This window comes from Pezoporus flaviventris, unplaced genomic scaffold, assembly GCF_033815535.1.
Source record: "Pezoporus flaviventris isolate CSIRO_AGI_PZ_B2104156 unplaced genomic scaffold, CSIRO_AGI_Pfla_v1 ptg000007l, whole genome shotgun sequence".
Taxonomy (NCBI): Eukaryota; Metazoa; Chordata; class Aves; order Psittaciformes; family Psittacidae; genus Pezoporus; species Pezoporus flaviventris.
In genome coordinates, this window is record NW_026892555.1 from 58,623,709 (window position 1) to 58,641,495 (window position 17,787).

General features: G+C 35.4%; 1 protein-coding gene across 5 annotated transcripts in view; it reads right to left on the bottom strand.

The window, feature by feature from the left end:
- Window positions 1–17,787, bottom strand: part of NETO1 (neuropilin and tolloid like 1) — a 65,554-nt gene that overhangs the window by 43,678 nt on the left and 4,089 nt on the right. For all 5 annotated transcript variants that reach the window (XR_009742604.1, XM_061448897.1, XM_061448896.1 and 2 more), the window contains exons 2-4: window positions 17,048–17,101; window positions 15,548–15,685; window positions 8,535–8,783 (exon numbers count right to left, since the gene is read on the bottom strand). Coding sequence is in view for 4 of the 5 variants with exons in the window: in XM_061448897.1 (XP_061304881.1) it covers window positions 8,535–8,783; window positions 15,548–15,685; window positions 17,048–17,101 (441 nt within the window). In the remaining variant the exon portion in view is untranslated. The remainder of the gene's footprint in view (window positions 1–8,534; window positions 8,784–15,547; window positions 15,686–17,047; window positions 17,102–17,787) is intronic.

Here is a 17,787-nt window from a genome sequence, read left to right on the forward strand (position 1 = left end):
TAGTTAAAGGGAAAAGAAACAGCAGACAATACAACTGTGAAAAAAATAACTGAAAGATAACAAAGTGACAGGTTCACAATGAAAATAAACTGAAATTTGAATCTTCCTGAATGCAGCTCTTTTGCTTAAATGATTGCTTATTTCAACAGATGTTTCACCATCTAAATGTCTTCATGCTTGGTTCTAAACGAATTAAGAAAGTAAATGAACAGAGAATATAGGTGCTTTAAATGTCTGCAGATTGCTGAATAAATGAGTAAACAGTAAATAAACTACTGATAAATAGTCATAGCTGTCAACAACATGTAGCATGGAAGACAGACCCCATTCTTTGAAAGACCTGCAGCTGAACTAGCTCAGGCTCAGGAGATCTGAGTTTCCTCATTATTGGAAAGGTGTGCAATAAAGGCAACTACTCCTCAGTCCTGACATCTAAGTTCCTAAATCAGCAAGTGAAGAGATGAGATTTTTTTCAGAAAAAGCAAAATACTAAAGATCATCTTGGCTTTCCATAGGTATCTCCTGTTTGTGGAGATTTTTATGTGGGACTTTAGCCTCCAGTTTCAGAGAAACATAACAAAAAAAAAAAAAAACAAACAAAAAACCCAACAAAACCAAACAACCACAGGCCTCTATAATTGTCCCTCTCAAAAAAAGCTGTCCTTAAGTACAGAGCCATTTTTATTTTAAAAAGATGATTTGGCAATTATGCACTATCTCAAGTTTAAGTAGTGGGAATGTAGTAAAAAATCAAATGAAAACTTTATGCTTAAATTTAAAATCTGAGTGGAACCAGTACTCAATAAAGAAGTTTGCAGAACTAGTATCATTTCATTTGACAATTTGTGTACCTGACTGAAATACTGAGTTGGATGGAAAAAAAAATAATGGATTCTGTTCTAAGCATGGTTTAAGAAAAACACATTTTTACATAGAGAAAATAACTTTTTTTTTCAGAAAATTCTGACTAGATTTTTTAGGGACAAGACTATCTAGAGGAAGAATAGCAGGAAGACAAATTACTAATCATGATGTTCTAACCAGCAAAAACACAGCTTACTATGTACTATGTGACAGAATATGAAAAGAAATGAAAATTGGGGGTTAGTGAGCCTACTTAAGCCTGTATTAGTGTGATACTGATCAAAACCACAAACACTGAATTGATATAAATGTATCTACTACATAACTTGTGTAAAGGTAGAACACTAGTTTTTAACTCATTAGAAGAGTTTAAGAAATAGTAGTTCAGCCATCCAAAATAAACAAATATTTCATTTTGACTTAGCTCAATAGATAAAAATGTAGAAGACAGTATTTAAATGTACTTTAAGTACCCACGCTGAGAGATTGCCTTGATTTAGGAACATGCTTAAATGTAGGTTTCCTGAAGTTCTTTGCTAAATTGGGACTAGATTTAGTGGCTTGTCAGTGCAGCATTTGAGTATAGTAAGCTTAAGCAACTGCTCTTTGGAATTATCCTTGGGCATATCAGAAAGTAATTTCAGAGATTTTTGATGGATTACAGTGTTAAATTATAGTAGCTGTTATTCCTATTTGGCCTGAAGGCCTTGGGGAAATGAACAGGTTTTGCAGAGAAAAAAAAAACAAAAAAAAACTAACATTTGGACTTGCTACAAAAAAAAAACAAAAAAACCCCCAAACAAACAAACAAAAAACAAACAAATAAAAAAAAACCAAACAAAAAAAGCATAATTTGAAAATATCTAGGCATTGAACAGAAATGATCATCAGCAAAATCTCTACAGAATCTCTCCAAAGTCGCTGAGAAACTTACAGACAACAGTGTTGCCAGGATGAGGCCCCAGCTCAATCAGCCAGAAGTGCATCCCAGTAACAGCTATTAGAAAATATCCCAAATAAGGAAGTCAGATGATCTGGAACAACTTTGAAGAGTGTTCAAAATCTCCTTACTTTACATGAGGCATGAAGTTTCTCATTTTTTCCCCTGAAGAAATAGGTGTTAAAATGTTTAAATGAGCACTACCAATTAAGATGCTTAAAAACAGGGTTTGGAAGTGCTACTCTGAATATGCATGTTACTAGTGAAAATTCTCACTGTAAACAGGTTGTTTCCAAGCACTTGTGGAAGGTGGCCACTCAAGTTTCACCATTTCCATACTATCTTCCCTGCTCTGCCATTTCAAGGTGCTTCACAAATATTAGAGAAAAATCAAGAATTAATAGGGAAAACAAATTCACAGAGGCACTGGTTATTTCCACTTTTTGCAAGAGTTTAAAACAAAGGATAAACTGTATTAGGCATAAGGTTAAGCTAAGCATAGTATTTGCATAAAGCCAACTGTATTCTTAGGGGAAAGAGCACAAGAAAAGGATGCATTTAAGGAAAACCCTCTCCTAAGATTTAGTTTTAATTGTTCTGTAACAAGTAATAATATAAATTGTATTGAGAATTATGGCAATGCTGTTGTAAAAATGAAGCTTAATCGAAAAAAGTTGTGAGCTTATTAAAGATTCCTTCCAAGAACAGAAGGACAGACTTTTTGGACAGACTTTGTCAGAAAAATGTGGTTCCTCTAAGTAATATTTAGCAATGCAACACCATAATCACCTTTATTAGTGAGATCACCGATATAACAAGAAGCATATTTCCTGTGGAGGTAGAAAAGAATTATTTGAAACTGCACTGCAGTACAGTATCCTAGAGTATCCTCCTCTAGAAGTCTGTGTTCAACTTTGTGGAACAGCTACAGAAAAGAGATTCTTGGAGGGACAAGGGGTGGTACTGATAAAAAAGCCTATGTTAGAAAAAAACTATACAAATATTTGGCTTATGTAGACAAGGAAACTGACATCTTAAAAAAGCTGACTGCCATCCCTAACCTGATCACACAGCAGCATATAGTCCTAGTGAGAAAAAAGGTTTCAAAGCTAACAACTAACATGGGTATAACCAAAGACAAAAGCTGGCTATGAATAATTTTAGGTAAAAAAATCAGAACATTCATAATAATTTGGATCCTGGAACAGGTCTTAAATAACAGTAGCTGAAACAGAAAATACCCAAATAAAATTAACTCTGAAAGTCTTTTAAGATCTATCAACAGAAGGATATGAATTTAAACATTTGGCATGAGTTGGAATCTTGCTCCTTGCAGTATCAGTGTCAAAGACAACACCACATGCCTTGGAAAGCCCCTTCACTCTGATATTCATACACAGTAAATACAAATACATTTCTCATGTGCCTAGTTAATGCAGATTTGTCTTTTTTTTTCCTTCTTATTAGAATACTTAAAACTATATTTTATATTTCTATTGCTCTTATTTTTAATCAAAGCTCAATAGGGTAGGAACATAATTGTTCAGCTTCTTCCTGTTAGTAATATGATAGCCCCAGCATGCAGGGGTTTCTAAACCAGAAAGTTCTATAGTTGCTTCTTGAGTATTTTTGAAAGAAAAATAGAAGTATGTGATGACAAGAGGTAATATGAGACCTGAGAATTCCACGAGATGTTTTAGATACTCATTTGCTCCACATGAAGAATTATTTTTCACTTGAAATTCAAAATAGCGTACTATTCTACTACATTCTCACATTTATGGTACTGAAATACTTCAGGCCTAATTCTACAATTCCTGTAAGCTAATGGAATCTACAGAACAGCACAACACAAATCAGATACCCTTGAAAAAATAGTATTTCTGTAGCTGATCATGATTTTTAATGTAACATGCAACGGCATCATGCCAGATGTTACGTGGAAATTCCTTCTCATTCACAAGACCAGATGCCCTAATACATTTTAAATAGCAATGAAGTGCCTGACTGTTGAGCGTGTGTATGAACGAGAAGTTCCCAACTCAAAGAAGCTGTTTATAACAATCGGAAGTGCTGGGAGCTATAAATCTCAGTATAATAAATAAAAAAATATTCACACCTTTTTATTTATTTTTTTTTTTGACATCAGTAGTTTCTGGCTCAAAAGTTTGAACAAAGAAGTATGAGTAATTTCTCATAAAAACCAACTCCTATTCCAAAGGAAAAAGCTTGACTCATTCAAAGTCTCATGGCCCTGAGATTGTTTACTGCTTCTCCAAAACAGCTGAATTACAAGTTCGTTAAAAGTTGTTGCCACTGCTGATGTTAACTTAGAAGCAATCAGATCAGTTCAGAAGAGAAAATGAAAATAAATAAATGATAAATAAATATATAAATAAAAGCAAGTAAGCAATGTCCCACAAGCATTCAGCTGTCCCAGATGCCTGGGAAATACCCCTTCCTTACACAGAAGACAGGACATGTACATTAGATGGAAACATATTTCCACAATATCTTGTCTATTGTTTTAGAAATTCATGTTAAATATTTCATGAGACCTAAAATATAGAAATTTCCCAATTAAGAATTTGGGTTATTTGACTTTTGGTTTCTTTTTGTTGTGGTGGGTTGTTTTTTTTTTCTTCAAGATAAATGATGTTATTATTCTATTACTCTGACATTCTACAGCTACTTGTACCACTTATATGGGGATGTAAAAGTCCCATTATTTTGATTAGGCAGTGTTTTACACTCCACTTTTCGGGACAGAAGAGTATAAAGCATTTTTTCTTTTTCTATTACCAGTCAGTCAAAAAGAAAACATTACTGATTGACCGTTATATTAATGAGGCTAAATAAAAACCCAGATGGCTTCTACTAAATGAAGGAACTGAAGGTAATGATGTGCTATCTTAAGCTACTGTCCTGCAAAATCAGCAACCAGGATAAACAGAAATCTGATTATTTTAGCTGAGTAAGAAAGGTCAAATAAACATCTCTCTGTGCGAACTTTTGTCTACACTAAAAAAAAAAATTCCTCATTTTAAAGAATGGTTGTTAAGGGTAAGTCCTCTTGAAGTAATACCTGAATTTTTCTAAACAGAACAGTGATTTAATACCATTTTGGAAAATGTTCTTGAAACATGACCTTTTAGGAAATATTAGGGTAACAGATCTAAAGACCCAGAGATGTGTGATGAAATTTCATGTGTAGACATTTCAATGGCCCAAAGAAAGACAAAGTAAAAGCAAGAAAGAACTAAGTGACTTGCCGAGTGGACTTTTGCATTGGTGGATGGAGTTCCAACCATTTTAATACCAACCTCATGAAGTTTAACCATGACAAGTGCAAGGCCCTACAGCTGGGTCGGAGCAATCCCAGGCACAGCTACAGGTTGGGCAGAGAAAAGATTCAGAACAGCCCTGTGGAGAAGGACTTGGGGGTGCTGGTCAATGAGAAAATGAACATGAGCCGGCTTCAGTGTGTGCTTGTATCCTGGGATGCATCAAAATGAGCATGACCAGCAGGTCGAAGGAGGTGATCCTGCCCCTCTACTCTACTCTCGTGAGACCTCACCTGGAGTACTGTGTGCAGTTCTGGTGTCCTCAACATAAAAAGGACATGAACTGTTGGAACAAGTCCAGAGGAGGGCCACGAGGATGATCAGGGGACTTGGAGCACCTCCTGTATGAAGATAGGCTGCGAAAGTTGGGGCTGTTCAGCCTGGAGAAGAGAAGGCTGCGTGGAGACTTCATAGCAGCCTTCCAGTATCTGAAGGGGGCCTATAGGGATGCTGGGGTGGGACTCATCATTAGGGACTGTAGTGATAGGAAGGGGTAACGGGTGAAAACTTAAACAGGGGAAGTTTAGATTGGATATAAGGAGGAAATTCTTTCCTGTTAGGGTGGTGAGGCAGTGGAATGGGTTGCCCAGCGAGGCTGTGAATGCTCCATCCCTGGCAGTGTTCAAGGCCAGGTTGGACGAAGCCTTGCGTGAGATGGTTTAGTGTGAGGTGTCCCTGCCCATGGCATCGGGGTTGGAACTTTCCAACCCTAACTATTCTATGATTCTATGATTCTAGGAGTCAAGGAGTCAAAGAAATTATTAAACAGAAAAGTCTTAGTAACTGCAAAATATTAGCCTATTCCTTAGGATTGCTTTATATGATTTTTATTTTTTTTCCCAGGCTTAGTCCAAGCTAGGTTTAAAATGCTTCAGGTGACAAGGTTCATTCCATTTGCCCAGACTAATAGATCTTCAAATGGAAGTTTTTTCCTGATACCTTAATTGATCTCTTTTTTTTTTAACTTCATCCAGTTAGCTGGTTTTGTACACCCTGGAGACCTAGTAAATAATTTCTTTCCTTGCTTCTCCAGGTACTATTCAAGTAATAATAAACGGTTGAAGGTTCAATTGAATCAATTTTGCTTAAGTAATTATTTTAAATCTTGCTACACAACCACACATTCAACATTGCAATAAACCAGAACCTCCATCAAGATATCAAATGCAAAAGTAGTAGCTGAAGAATGTGTCAGTGGTGGGTGGGGAACCACACAGGTGGGAAACATGAAAGACTGCTGATACTAAAGAAATAGTTCTGCTGCACTTGTCATTGGGATGAAGAAAGCCTCCTCTGCAGGCAGCAGATAGGCAGAGGGTGTTGCTTGCTCTCGGTGAGATGGTACAACAAACTATCTCCCCATAGTGTTCAGCTGCTTTAGGTATCAGTAATTTCCAAGTGTGTCTTTGCTCTAGATAATTTTTTTTGATGCTCCTTGAAGAGAAGATAGCTAAAAATTTTCTTCTGATCTCTCCTTTGTTCGTAATTAAATTTCCTAAATTGTCACTACCTAAGGTCTGAACTGTTAAGGTGATAATTTCTGGAGGCAATTCCTCTCTATGCTACTCATTTATACACTCTTGAAAGCCATAGGTCTTTTTTATGAGTTGATAGTGCCCCATCCCAGTGCACACATTTGAACAACAGATCTCAAAATGTCAAGCCTTTTTCATGCCTACATAGTAAAGGACTGGTCAAGTAATGGAGGCAGCAGTGCTGTTTTGCACTTGTCAAATTAATCACATTCTCACTTGGCCAATATTCCTAGAAATCCTCTATCATTTACAGAGCTTCATACTGAAATCTATGGAGATAAAAAAGTAAAAAAAAGAAGAAAAAAAAGAAGACATTGGTATTCATCTGAAGTCTGGAATAATTCATGCTGCTATCACAATTTACCAGCATTGATCTCCGTGTAGAAATTCAACTTACATAGTAGAAAAGGAATGAGGATAAAACATGGCCCATGAAATTGTTTTTCACTTGAGAGTTTTTGACAGAATAAGCTGCAGATTGTGCTATGAACATCTTTTCAACCCTAATATATAACTCTTTGAAACAAGAATCACATGAAATTCAAAGCAAATAACTTTTGGTGGATGTGGGGAGGAAAACTGCAAATATCTACAGAGCCATGGTAAATAAAAGATACATATTTAAGTCACTTTTCAGAGAATATGTGTAGATATAGAAAATTGCATCCATTGTCTTTTTGTTTACAACAGATACATATACCTGGCTATCAGGTTATTTGCTACAGAAACTCTTTGTTCTGTTGCTGTTTCAACTTTCTAAATATGTTTATGGAAGACAGTATCCCTCACTTCAAAGGAAATTGAACTATGTTGGGTAGAACTATTTTAGAACTATTTTCCTTGCATTAGGGAAAGACAACTGCAGAGAGGAAAATTCAAGTAGTCCTGCAATCTTCTATGATGCTACTGGAATAATTAAGCAAACAGAATTCGGAGCCTGTTAATTTTAGCAGATATGCTAAAGAATATTGTTCCACCTAATACAATAATTTAGCTGAAACAATAGTGACATAATAGACAAAATTACATAATAATTACAGTGCTTTAGAGCAAGCTATATTAAGGTATGACTCATCACTCAATACGTAAGAAGGTACAGAAATACATCAAATACAGCAGTGCACTATAGTGTGGCTCCAGCCAAAAAAGAAATTTAAAATCAGCAATCTTTTGTTAATAAGTGGGGGAGGAAAGAAATTAATGGGAAGTATGACTATGAATTTTGTTTTACTTTAATGAATTAAATTTTTAAAGTAACAAATAATAATTGTACAATTACAATTAAGACTTACATCTTTTTAGAAAAATACTTAATGCATTTTACTATTTGAACCTCACACTTCCTCTGGCAATACTTGTAATAGTTTGCTTTATTGAGAAGGGAGAACTATTCCACTCCTCATGAGGGTAAATGATTGGTGAAGTGGAAAAGCAGTGACGGAATTTTCTAAGATAATTACTTTTTTTCTATTAGAATACTTTATCAGTAATTATTTTAAGAGAATAGCTACACATTGTAACAATCAAGCATAAAACACACATCTTTCCCATGAAACATTTTGAATTATTTTCTATAATAGAATTCAATTGAAAACAATTCTTTTAAACACTGCAGAAGCTGAATATATGCATCTTGGATATAAATGTTTTGAAAATGTCTTCTTTGGATAAGCTTTACTTGAACAAGCAAAAGATATATGTACCTTCTATCATTTTCCTACCTGCTAATACCTTCCTTGAGAATAAACATAGTCCCAGTTAAAGATATTATTCAACAGCACAACACTACAACATTAGCAAAGTTACTATGCTAAGCTTTTTCTTTCAGAAACTATGATGGTTTGTACTCACCAGGCGTAAAGTTATACCGAGCAGAAAACCCGATAGATTCCAGCTCACCATCAGCAAAAAATTTAATCCATAGGAATCTGCCACTGGATTTTATCATAGGTGGATTCTGCTGTCCACAGAAACGTCCAATGATTGGGGAAAAGCCAAAAGGTCCATCTCGTACTTCAATATGGTCAAATTTGCACTCCCAAGAAGGCTCTATGGAATATTTTTCATCAAAGTGTAGTTCAATGCATTGTCTAGGGGCAGCTAGAAGTGAAAAGAAAATTATCTTTTTATTTTCTAAACCAAGATTTTAAAACCTAAAACAGAAGAAAAAACAGATATATCAATTTTGTATGCATTTTAATATTTTGCTTAATAACTCATTATTTGTACCTCTATATTTTTATAACTTTTTTACACCATCAGCTTATTTGTCTATTGTTTTCCTTTTAAAAAGTGCTCATGACAGAAGTTCTTGGAAAAACTAAGAGAGATATCTACAATGTATAACAAGATACAGTTTAGAAACTATTGGCTTCTAAGAAACTTACGCATGTGGAAAAACAGTGTTTTTTTTACATTTAGGGGTGTACGGAATGTTAATCGGAATACTTTTTTACCTGATGTTTGCAAAGATGAAGAAAAATAGTATCAGAACTGTTCTATAATAAGAAGGACAAATTCTGTTCTGTATGTATTGCAGTCAATGACAAGCTCCAGTGTAATTGTGTTTACACAGAATTGCTTATCATTTCTTGAAACATAAGGACAAATGTAATGAATTCTCACTTAAGAAACCAGATGAGGATTAAGCAAAATTAACGTTTAGCTAAAGAGCAAACAACATTCTACTGCAAATGCTGAAGGAACTTTAGAATGGTCACTTAATTAGACATAAACCCCCCATGTCTATTCACAGATACTAAGGCTAGTGGCAGTCGGAACGATCTCTAAAACAAATATTCCCTGGCATCTTCTGTATAAAGCAATGAAGTTACGGGTTGAACTATAGTAAAGGAGAAAAAAAATACTCAAGGTTTTGTCTACAAATTTTAACAGATGCAACATCCCTCAGGTGTGCTCTTCCTATAGCTTAATCCTGTCTATAGCAAAAGAGTACGCCTCCAGTGTCTAGATCACAGTGCAATATAGGCTTTTGCTGACAAAGCCTGCTAAGACAAGGGTTTGTTGTACCTCCGCCTGCTGTGCCTCTCATGGGATCATTCATGTCCTACTCTTTACACATATTAGGAGAACCTGACTATTCATTAGCACTGTTTCTCCACCTCAAAATAAGGCTGGGGAATGAATTTTGGGGCTAGACTACTGACCATTTACACTCCTTAAATGTTAAAGTCATCTCCTGGCATCATTTCGGCCATACCAGTCAGAACAGCCTAAACCCTTTCTTAGGTGTGATGTGGTGGTTTGCATCAGTCAAGGACCATTTACTGCAAGTAGCTTGTATCTGTATTCTTGACTGGGAAGGTGATAGGAGTTAATCTGTACATGTGTGGTTGCATCTATCAATCAGCCTTAAGGCCAATGAACATTTCCTGACCTGCTTTGGGTACTAGTACTTCCTGTGTCCCAGCATGCTCTACAAAGCAGTCCAAACAGGATGAGGTCCTTTCTCCTCCTAACAGTTTTGTGTTTCTGTAACTGCAGACTGTGGCGATCGGAAAAGACTGAGCAAAGGGAAGAAGTGGTGCTGTACACGCATCCATGCACCTTATCATCATGTGCTTTTAAATGCACCTCTGTGCTTCAACTTGTACAATATATAGAGTTAAAGGTTAGAGGGATTGGTGGGGTTATTTTGCAATAATCTACCTAAGAAACAAAATTATTCAAATCTTCCTAGAAATTACCATAAGGAATGAAAACACACAATTCAAACTCCCAATTTGAATTTGCTTTCAGCAAAAAGTAAAATTTCTTAAACAAAGGGTATCATCACTTATATTCCAGCTTTAGGAAGGGTTTCTTTGCCAAACACAAGCTAAAGTGATCAGGTACTGTATAAACACACATCTGCCACAGCTTTTGCATCAAAGTGTGTGCAAAAGCGCTCATGGTAAAACAGAAATACAGTGAGAATAAGTCCAGAATAATGACTAATAATACTGAATGTACAGCTACGGAAAAACAAACCATATCTGCCAAACTAAAAGCCCAGAACATGCAACTATTCCAGACTGGACTGGAATATGGTCATCTAACCAGAAAAGGAGGGATGGAATAGTCATTTCCAGTATCCTTATTCTCAGGTAAAGCCCACTCACATCTTCAGAACTTTTACTGTGGCTGTAATGTTTAGGAAAAGTTGTTGTCAAGTCCAAATGAAGTATATTGGAGCTATCTCACAAAATGACTTTACTTCAAATCTTAAAAATCTTCCACATTTAACTTCCCTTTGTCTTTCTTCAAAAATGTTTAATACCATGGAAAGACTACTTAATGCTTGTTTGTCTCCTCATATTTTTCATCTAATTCTCTTACACAAGTGTTTTCTTGAGATTTTACACTCAATTCAAAAAAGGCACTGGGTTCCAACTTGTGGTAGAAGAACAGCTGCAGCAAAACCACACAATTAGGATTTTAATTCTGATCAGCCTCTCAATCTGTGTATCTGATAGCTGAAGTTAAGCAAAAAATCTGTCTCAGTCTACTGCATGGAAATGAGAAATTGAACTCTATACCTATGCCATCTATTTGAACTGCTACATTACTGACAGTTTTCAATAATCTTTAGTCTTTCTGGATGTCCAGCTGTTACTGATAAGAAAGCCACCTACAACCTCCTTTTAAAAGAGGATTATTTTCTTGTTTTGATGAAAACTGTTTTGAACACAAAAAAAGAAATCACTGTGAAATTCAAAATTACTTCAAGCAGAGATTCTTCGTACAGTGATACACAACCACTTTCTAACACCTGTGAAAGATCTACGATTAAAGAGTCTAATGATCTTCAGTGAAAACATGGAAAGCCTTCCACAGCGATATCTCTAAATGTCCACAAAAATATAAAGTGGGTATTTCATATCTCCATAAAGCAATTTTAGTCCATACCTATATTTTTAAATCAACATTTAATTATTAAAGACTGGAGAATGGATAAAATCTCACAAGTATTTCACCTGAAGGATTTCCAAACCAATTCTTAAGATACATTGTGTAAAATATGAATATCCCACTCCCCAGATATTTTTAACACAAACAAAAGCCTTTGCTCCTTTCCCTTTGGAGCACACATGCCAAATTTTCTGCAGTCTGGCAAAGGCTAATGATGCCACTGCTGCGGTCATTTCAGGCAGTTGTGAATTTTGCCAGGTTGGAGTCATGAATGTATGAAATAAGAGTGAAATTGGGCCCAACAGGGAATTTAATGCATACACTCAGCTATTTCCTATTTTCTATATGCCAAATGAGACAGTAAAAGAACAAATTCTCAATGAATTTTGAAAGGCAGGTAGAACTCACCAGAAGCTCCTTTACAGCATAATAATTTTTGTACTGAATCTGTGACTTCTGGATGACCTAAAGGATTTGTTTAGAAAGGCATCCAATCTGGACTTTAAAATTCCTAGTTGTTCCAGCAGTTAATTATCTTACTACTAAAACAGAATAAAAGAAAAAAAGTTTAAAAAAAAAAAAGGGAAAAGGAAAAGGAAAAGGAAAAGGAAAAGGAAAAGGAAAAAGGAAAAAGGAAAAAGGAAAAGGAAACTTCTAGCTGTTTGAGCTTGACCTGCTTATGCCTTTGACTGCTAGGATAGAAGCCTCTAGAGTCAGAAATCATCTTCTCTTTTAGAAACTCACAGTCTATGATCATGGCAATTTTTTGCCAGCTCCTTTACTTCACCAAAGCAATTTTGAAATTATAAAAGGCTTGCATGCATATAAGATAAGCTACAATATGGGTGGAAAAATTGTATTATGAGGTGAAATTCTGTACTATTACAATACACTACGTGTTAAGAGTTCTCACTCAGGTCACTGAAGTCAGTAGGAACTGGTTTTGAGGGAAGCCATAAGTATTTGCCCCAGACTGTGTTTGACAGCAAAAAATGCAGGAACAAAAGCAAGCAGGCAGGAAGAAACCTGGTGATTCATATATGTATTTAAACTCACGTCATACAGCTGTCGCTATGGTATACACAGTCCTGGACTTCTGAATTCTCTGAGACATACAAAGGAGAGAGAGAAGTGTGGGAATGCTATTATGGTTCATATTGACAGTCCACCTAGTTTGGTTTTTGGTATTCAACAGCAGATAGAAGCTGTTTGAAGTATACTGAATCTCAATAACAAATATAGGAATAAGATGCATATGGAGATGTTTCTGTCTTACACTAAAATTGGTATTTATGTCCTGGATTAGCAAGGATTATCCACAACATAGATTGTTATCTGACCTCAAAGATATTGCTATTAGTAAAATAATCTTTTGGATTGTTTTTTTTTACATTCCTTTGACTTCAACATCTCATGACAATGAGTTCCAGAGAAAATAAAAGGTACAGGAAAAAGTTTTCATTTGCTAGCCTTCTTTATACTATTCTGCCATTTGTATATGTTGCAAAAAGGAATAAATATGGACAACTAACTGACCAAAATTAACAAAGAGTGTTTCTTGTCCTTCAGTGTTTCTTCTTTTGCCTTTTTTAAAAACTGCTACATTTTAAAATATCAGTTCTTAGACATCTTACTACATCTCTGTTTATTTTTGTGATGTTTCTCAGATATGTCTATTCCTGACCTTTTTAGAGGGCAGAAACAGACATGGAAAGATGAGAATTGAATATGTTGTGCATTATGCATGGTTTTCATCAGAATATATAATAGAGCTGCTATCATCATGGGCTTTAAAATACCCAGTTGCAATCCAAACTGTTATGACTGGGCAGGAAGCAGAAAATATTAGTGTCATGAGAAATTATGTGCAACTGGATTTTGCCAGATTGATTTCTCCCATAAATTATATCAAGATGTCTGTTAAGTTTGGATTACTCCTTTTACTACACATCGCTCCAAACTCATCAACATGGAATTTCATCTTCATCATAAAAGGTGATTGAGTAAATCTTTCCTTCCTAAATTGTTCTTGGGTATTTCCAATCTAAGCTCTTCTAAATCAGGTTATTTCAACAGGGTATTTTGCCACCTTTCATCTTATTAACTATATTTTCAAAATATATTAACTATATATTGTCACCTTTCATCTTATTAACTTATATTTTCATAAGTACTTAATTACTGTAATAAAGACAAAGGTCTTTACAATAAAGGGCTTTCAGGCACTTTCTTACTAAAAAGAGGAACACCTTTTGGCCTGAGATACTGGACTAGTGTTTAAAAAAACAGTTTGTTGCTTTTTTTTTTTTTTTTCCCACACCTTTTCTCTTTAATGATAAAACACATCTCTGTGTTTCAGGTCCTTGAAGATACAAGAGGCTTGCTTCTTCCCATCCTCACAGGAGTGTCAGAAAAGAGACCTGGATCAACATAACAAAATATATAGCGCTAAGTAGTACATATTGAACCTATATATTTATGGGGTTTATTTTAATTTTGTTGTAGCTCAATTACTAAACTATGAAAGAATTTAAACATTTACAATACATCTGCTTAAATTTCAGACTCAAATGGGAAGAGTAGACAGACATAAATTTTCTTTAAAGGGTTTGTCTGACTCCATGATTTATAATCACCTCTTTACTTCTGACTTCAGTCAGGATACCTAACATTAGAGTGGGATTCAGAGATCTTGGTCATTTGGCTGTGATTTATTTTCCTAACCAAAACATTTATTATCCATCATTCCCCTTGAAGTTTTTTATGAAATATATTTTAGTAACTCAACACTAGATTTGGAAAGGCAAACTGGTTTCTTAAAAGGGTCTAGTTGTGGGGTTCTAAACCAGCTAATTCAATTTGAATCAACTATACACCTCTGGAAATCTCTTTTGGTACTACCTGCATCTTTAGTAAAATAACTATTTCTGTAATTGCTGAGTCCATCATTTGTAGTTGATAATTCTATCCAACCAAGCACAGATAGAACAGGCAGCAGTGTTGTATTCTGCAAGTATTCAAAACTCATGAATGAACCTTCTTGGTTCTGGTGACTTAACATTCTGTACCTGATCCATCTTTTCTGCTACTAAGCTCTTACAGTATCTAATCTCCATTACTTTCCACTGATTCGTTTTTACAATAATCCTTTCAACATCCATTGTGCTAAGACTGACGAAAAGAAACTGCATTAACTTGCTTGTAATCCACCTCTATCTAGCCTTTCTTTATAACACCTCCATGCCTGCAACTACTCTTTGAAAGCTGTGTTTTACAGCTGTTTGGTGTTGATGTTTATTCTTTTCTGGTTTTATTTTGTTTCTTGGGGCTTTTTTAAATCTGGTTATTTTTATTTCTCATGAACAATCAGATGGAAAATTTTTATACTCGCTATATGGGTATTTTCTGAATGACTTCCCTTACTATACTTTGCCTTATGTACATATATACACATATACTTTTCTCTTACTATACTATACTTTAATCTCATCCCTGATTCAGTTATGATGAATGTAAAGAATTCATATGAAATGCAAAAACTTTTTTGTTTCCTGTGTTCACATTTTACTAATTTTAAAATATTCTTTCTTCGGTCATCTTACAGCATTTTAGGTTCTCTTCGTTCTCTGAATATCCTGGAATAAATTATATAGTGTTTATTACTAAGTGAATCATGCATACTTACCACCTGAACTAATACATGAATGATTTCAGAAAAAAAAAAAATCAAGTATTTTTCAGTATTTCTTGCTATGCACTACAAAATTTTAAAATGACAAACCAAATCAAAACAAAATAATTATGAAGTGCAAGAAGGGAGCTTCTCTAAATCTCATCTCTTGAAAAGATTTATCACAGTCACATAGGCTTTACCTTCTCTTCACATATAATAAAATAAAGCACGGGGTTTTTATACAGCGATGATTGAATATAAACATTCTTCAGCTGGTCACCTTCTATAATGTAGACGCACTCCCTGTCAGGAGGATACTTGTTGGGGTAATTGGGAGAAGTGAAGATGCCTCCTTCTGCATATTTTGTCCAAGTTCCGCACTGCACTGGCTTCTGTCCTTCGGAAGTAGTTTGCTTTTCTGTGAAATAATCACATTAAGCATTATATAATTAGCTCACAAATTATTATGTCCCTATGACACTTTGAACTCTCTTAGACAATAAAACGGCTCCTCCTGTCAGTGGCTTCAGCAAGCCACTCTATCAGCAAGCTACTTGCCTTAATGTGGGAATACATCAAAGTCACAAAATCAAGAAAATTTAGAGAATTATGATAGAATATATAAATTCTTTTAAATTTGTAGCATCTTGACTCTATATTCAACAGGCAGAGATAGATGGGGGAATTCCTGGATTATAGTTCACAGACTATTTTTTCTTCTTGCTATTTCCTGTAAAATGAATAGCTCTAAGGCCAGGAATCACAGCCCCAAATTTCCTCCTCCTAGATGAATCAGAAAGGAGAATCAGACCTTCTTGTTTGCTTTCTTCCTAGCCCTGAAACTCTTGCACTCCTTTCAGCACATTGGCAGAGAGCCTGGAGATAAAGTTTTGAGTCTGTTCAGGCTGAAGAAGATGAAGCATTACTTTCTGGGCATCATTTTTTAACAAGCAGGCTAAAATAAGATGGTTTCTTCAGAGGGGAAAATACCTATGCTGGTATTAAAAAAAAGTATAGTAGGTTCTAGACCTCATACAGGTGCCTGAAGAGGACTCCTGTGTTCTGCTGTGAATGAAGTACCTATGTCCAAGGAGTGCTCCATTTAACTTAAGCCTTTGATGTGCAGAGATGTGATGTTTGAGACTCCCACTTATGATCAATGAAGGGAGACAGGTACCTTCCAATGATGATTTTAACCACCTGAGATCTACCTTATGCTCTGCAAGCATTTCTCTTTCTTCCTGGTCTGTGTTCAAGTTGAGTATGACACACTTCCTAACTTCCTGAAATGAATTCAGGCCTACAAGGACTGCTCATTCAGACACAAGTTCATACACACACTGTGCTTAGCAGCTTTCCCCACTTGGCTCTCAACACACGTAGCATCCTGGGCTTTAAGAACATTTTTCTAGCCCCACCTGGCATAAATGCACCCATGATACCCAATTTCAGATTTTGAATTCTACTTCAACAAGCTATCTTAAGGGTAAATAGCTCAGTGCCCAAACTGGACTTCCCAATATGAAAGCAGCAGTACATTACAGTCTTCAGACAGACAGAATCAGGCACAGTTAGTTAGGTCTAACTGTGGAACAACTCACTAACTTGTTAAAAAAAAAAGTAGCACTGGATTTTTGCACATGTACAGGCACACTAATACTTAACACAAATGAGCAAAGGACAAATACTGACAATAGGTGAGCTACTAAAAATTTCAAAACTGAATTAACAATTCAAACTCTAATATCATGTCTGAAAAAAATGTGTGAAATTTACATACCTGTTCCTTTTTTGGTTGCCCCAGACAAATGTAAGATGATTAGACTTGCTACAACTGAAAGAGAAACATGTGTTAAATATCACAGTGTGATAGTGCTTGCAATCAAATCAATTGTAAACATCTGACTTAGAAGAACACAACTGCTGCAGAAAAAGTTTCATTTTTATTTGCAGCTTAAAATTGCATATTTTATATAAGCAAGTTTCTTTGTGATCTGTCCTTGTAAGTATTTAACTTTGTAAAAGTATCCAAATAAAGAGGAGATCTTTTGGGTTTAACACAAAATCCCCAGGCACTGATGTTTCTCTCCTTTTTGTTTTCATTTTTTATTTTTTTAGTATTAGAGAAAAACGCCTTACCAATGTTTATTTATATAATCATAGCCTGGGAATAATAGAAAAGTGGCTGCTTTTAACAAAGCCCTGCTAAGTTTCAGTGCCACCGGACTCACTGACATCTCTCACTATGGCATAATAAAATTTGAAAATGAGTGCTGGGAGTAAGGAAGAAGTGAGGGGCTGGGTTCTTCACATCTATCAAAGCATTTGCAAATCCCCAGTGAAGTAAATCATTGTGTGTGCTTAACAGTCTCATTAATCTAGTTTGTTTGACTTGTTGAGAGGGTGTTGCTTTGTGCTGCAGGGAATCCACAGCCCATTTTGCAAAAAGAAATCTCCTATCTCTAACCATGACAGGATAGCTATGCCTCTTGGGAACAAATGTGACCTGAGATAGGCTTC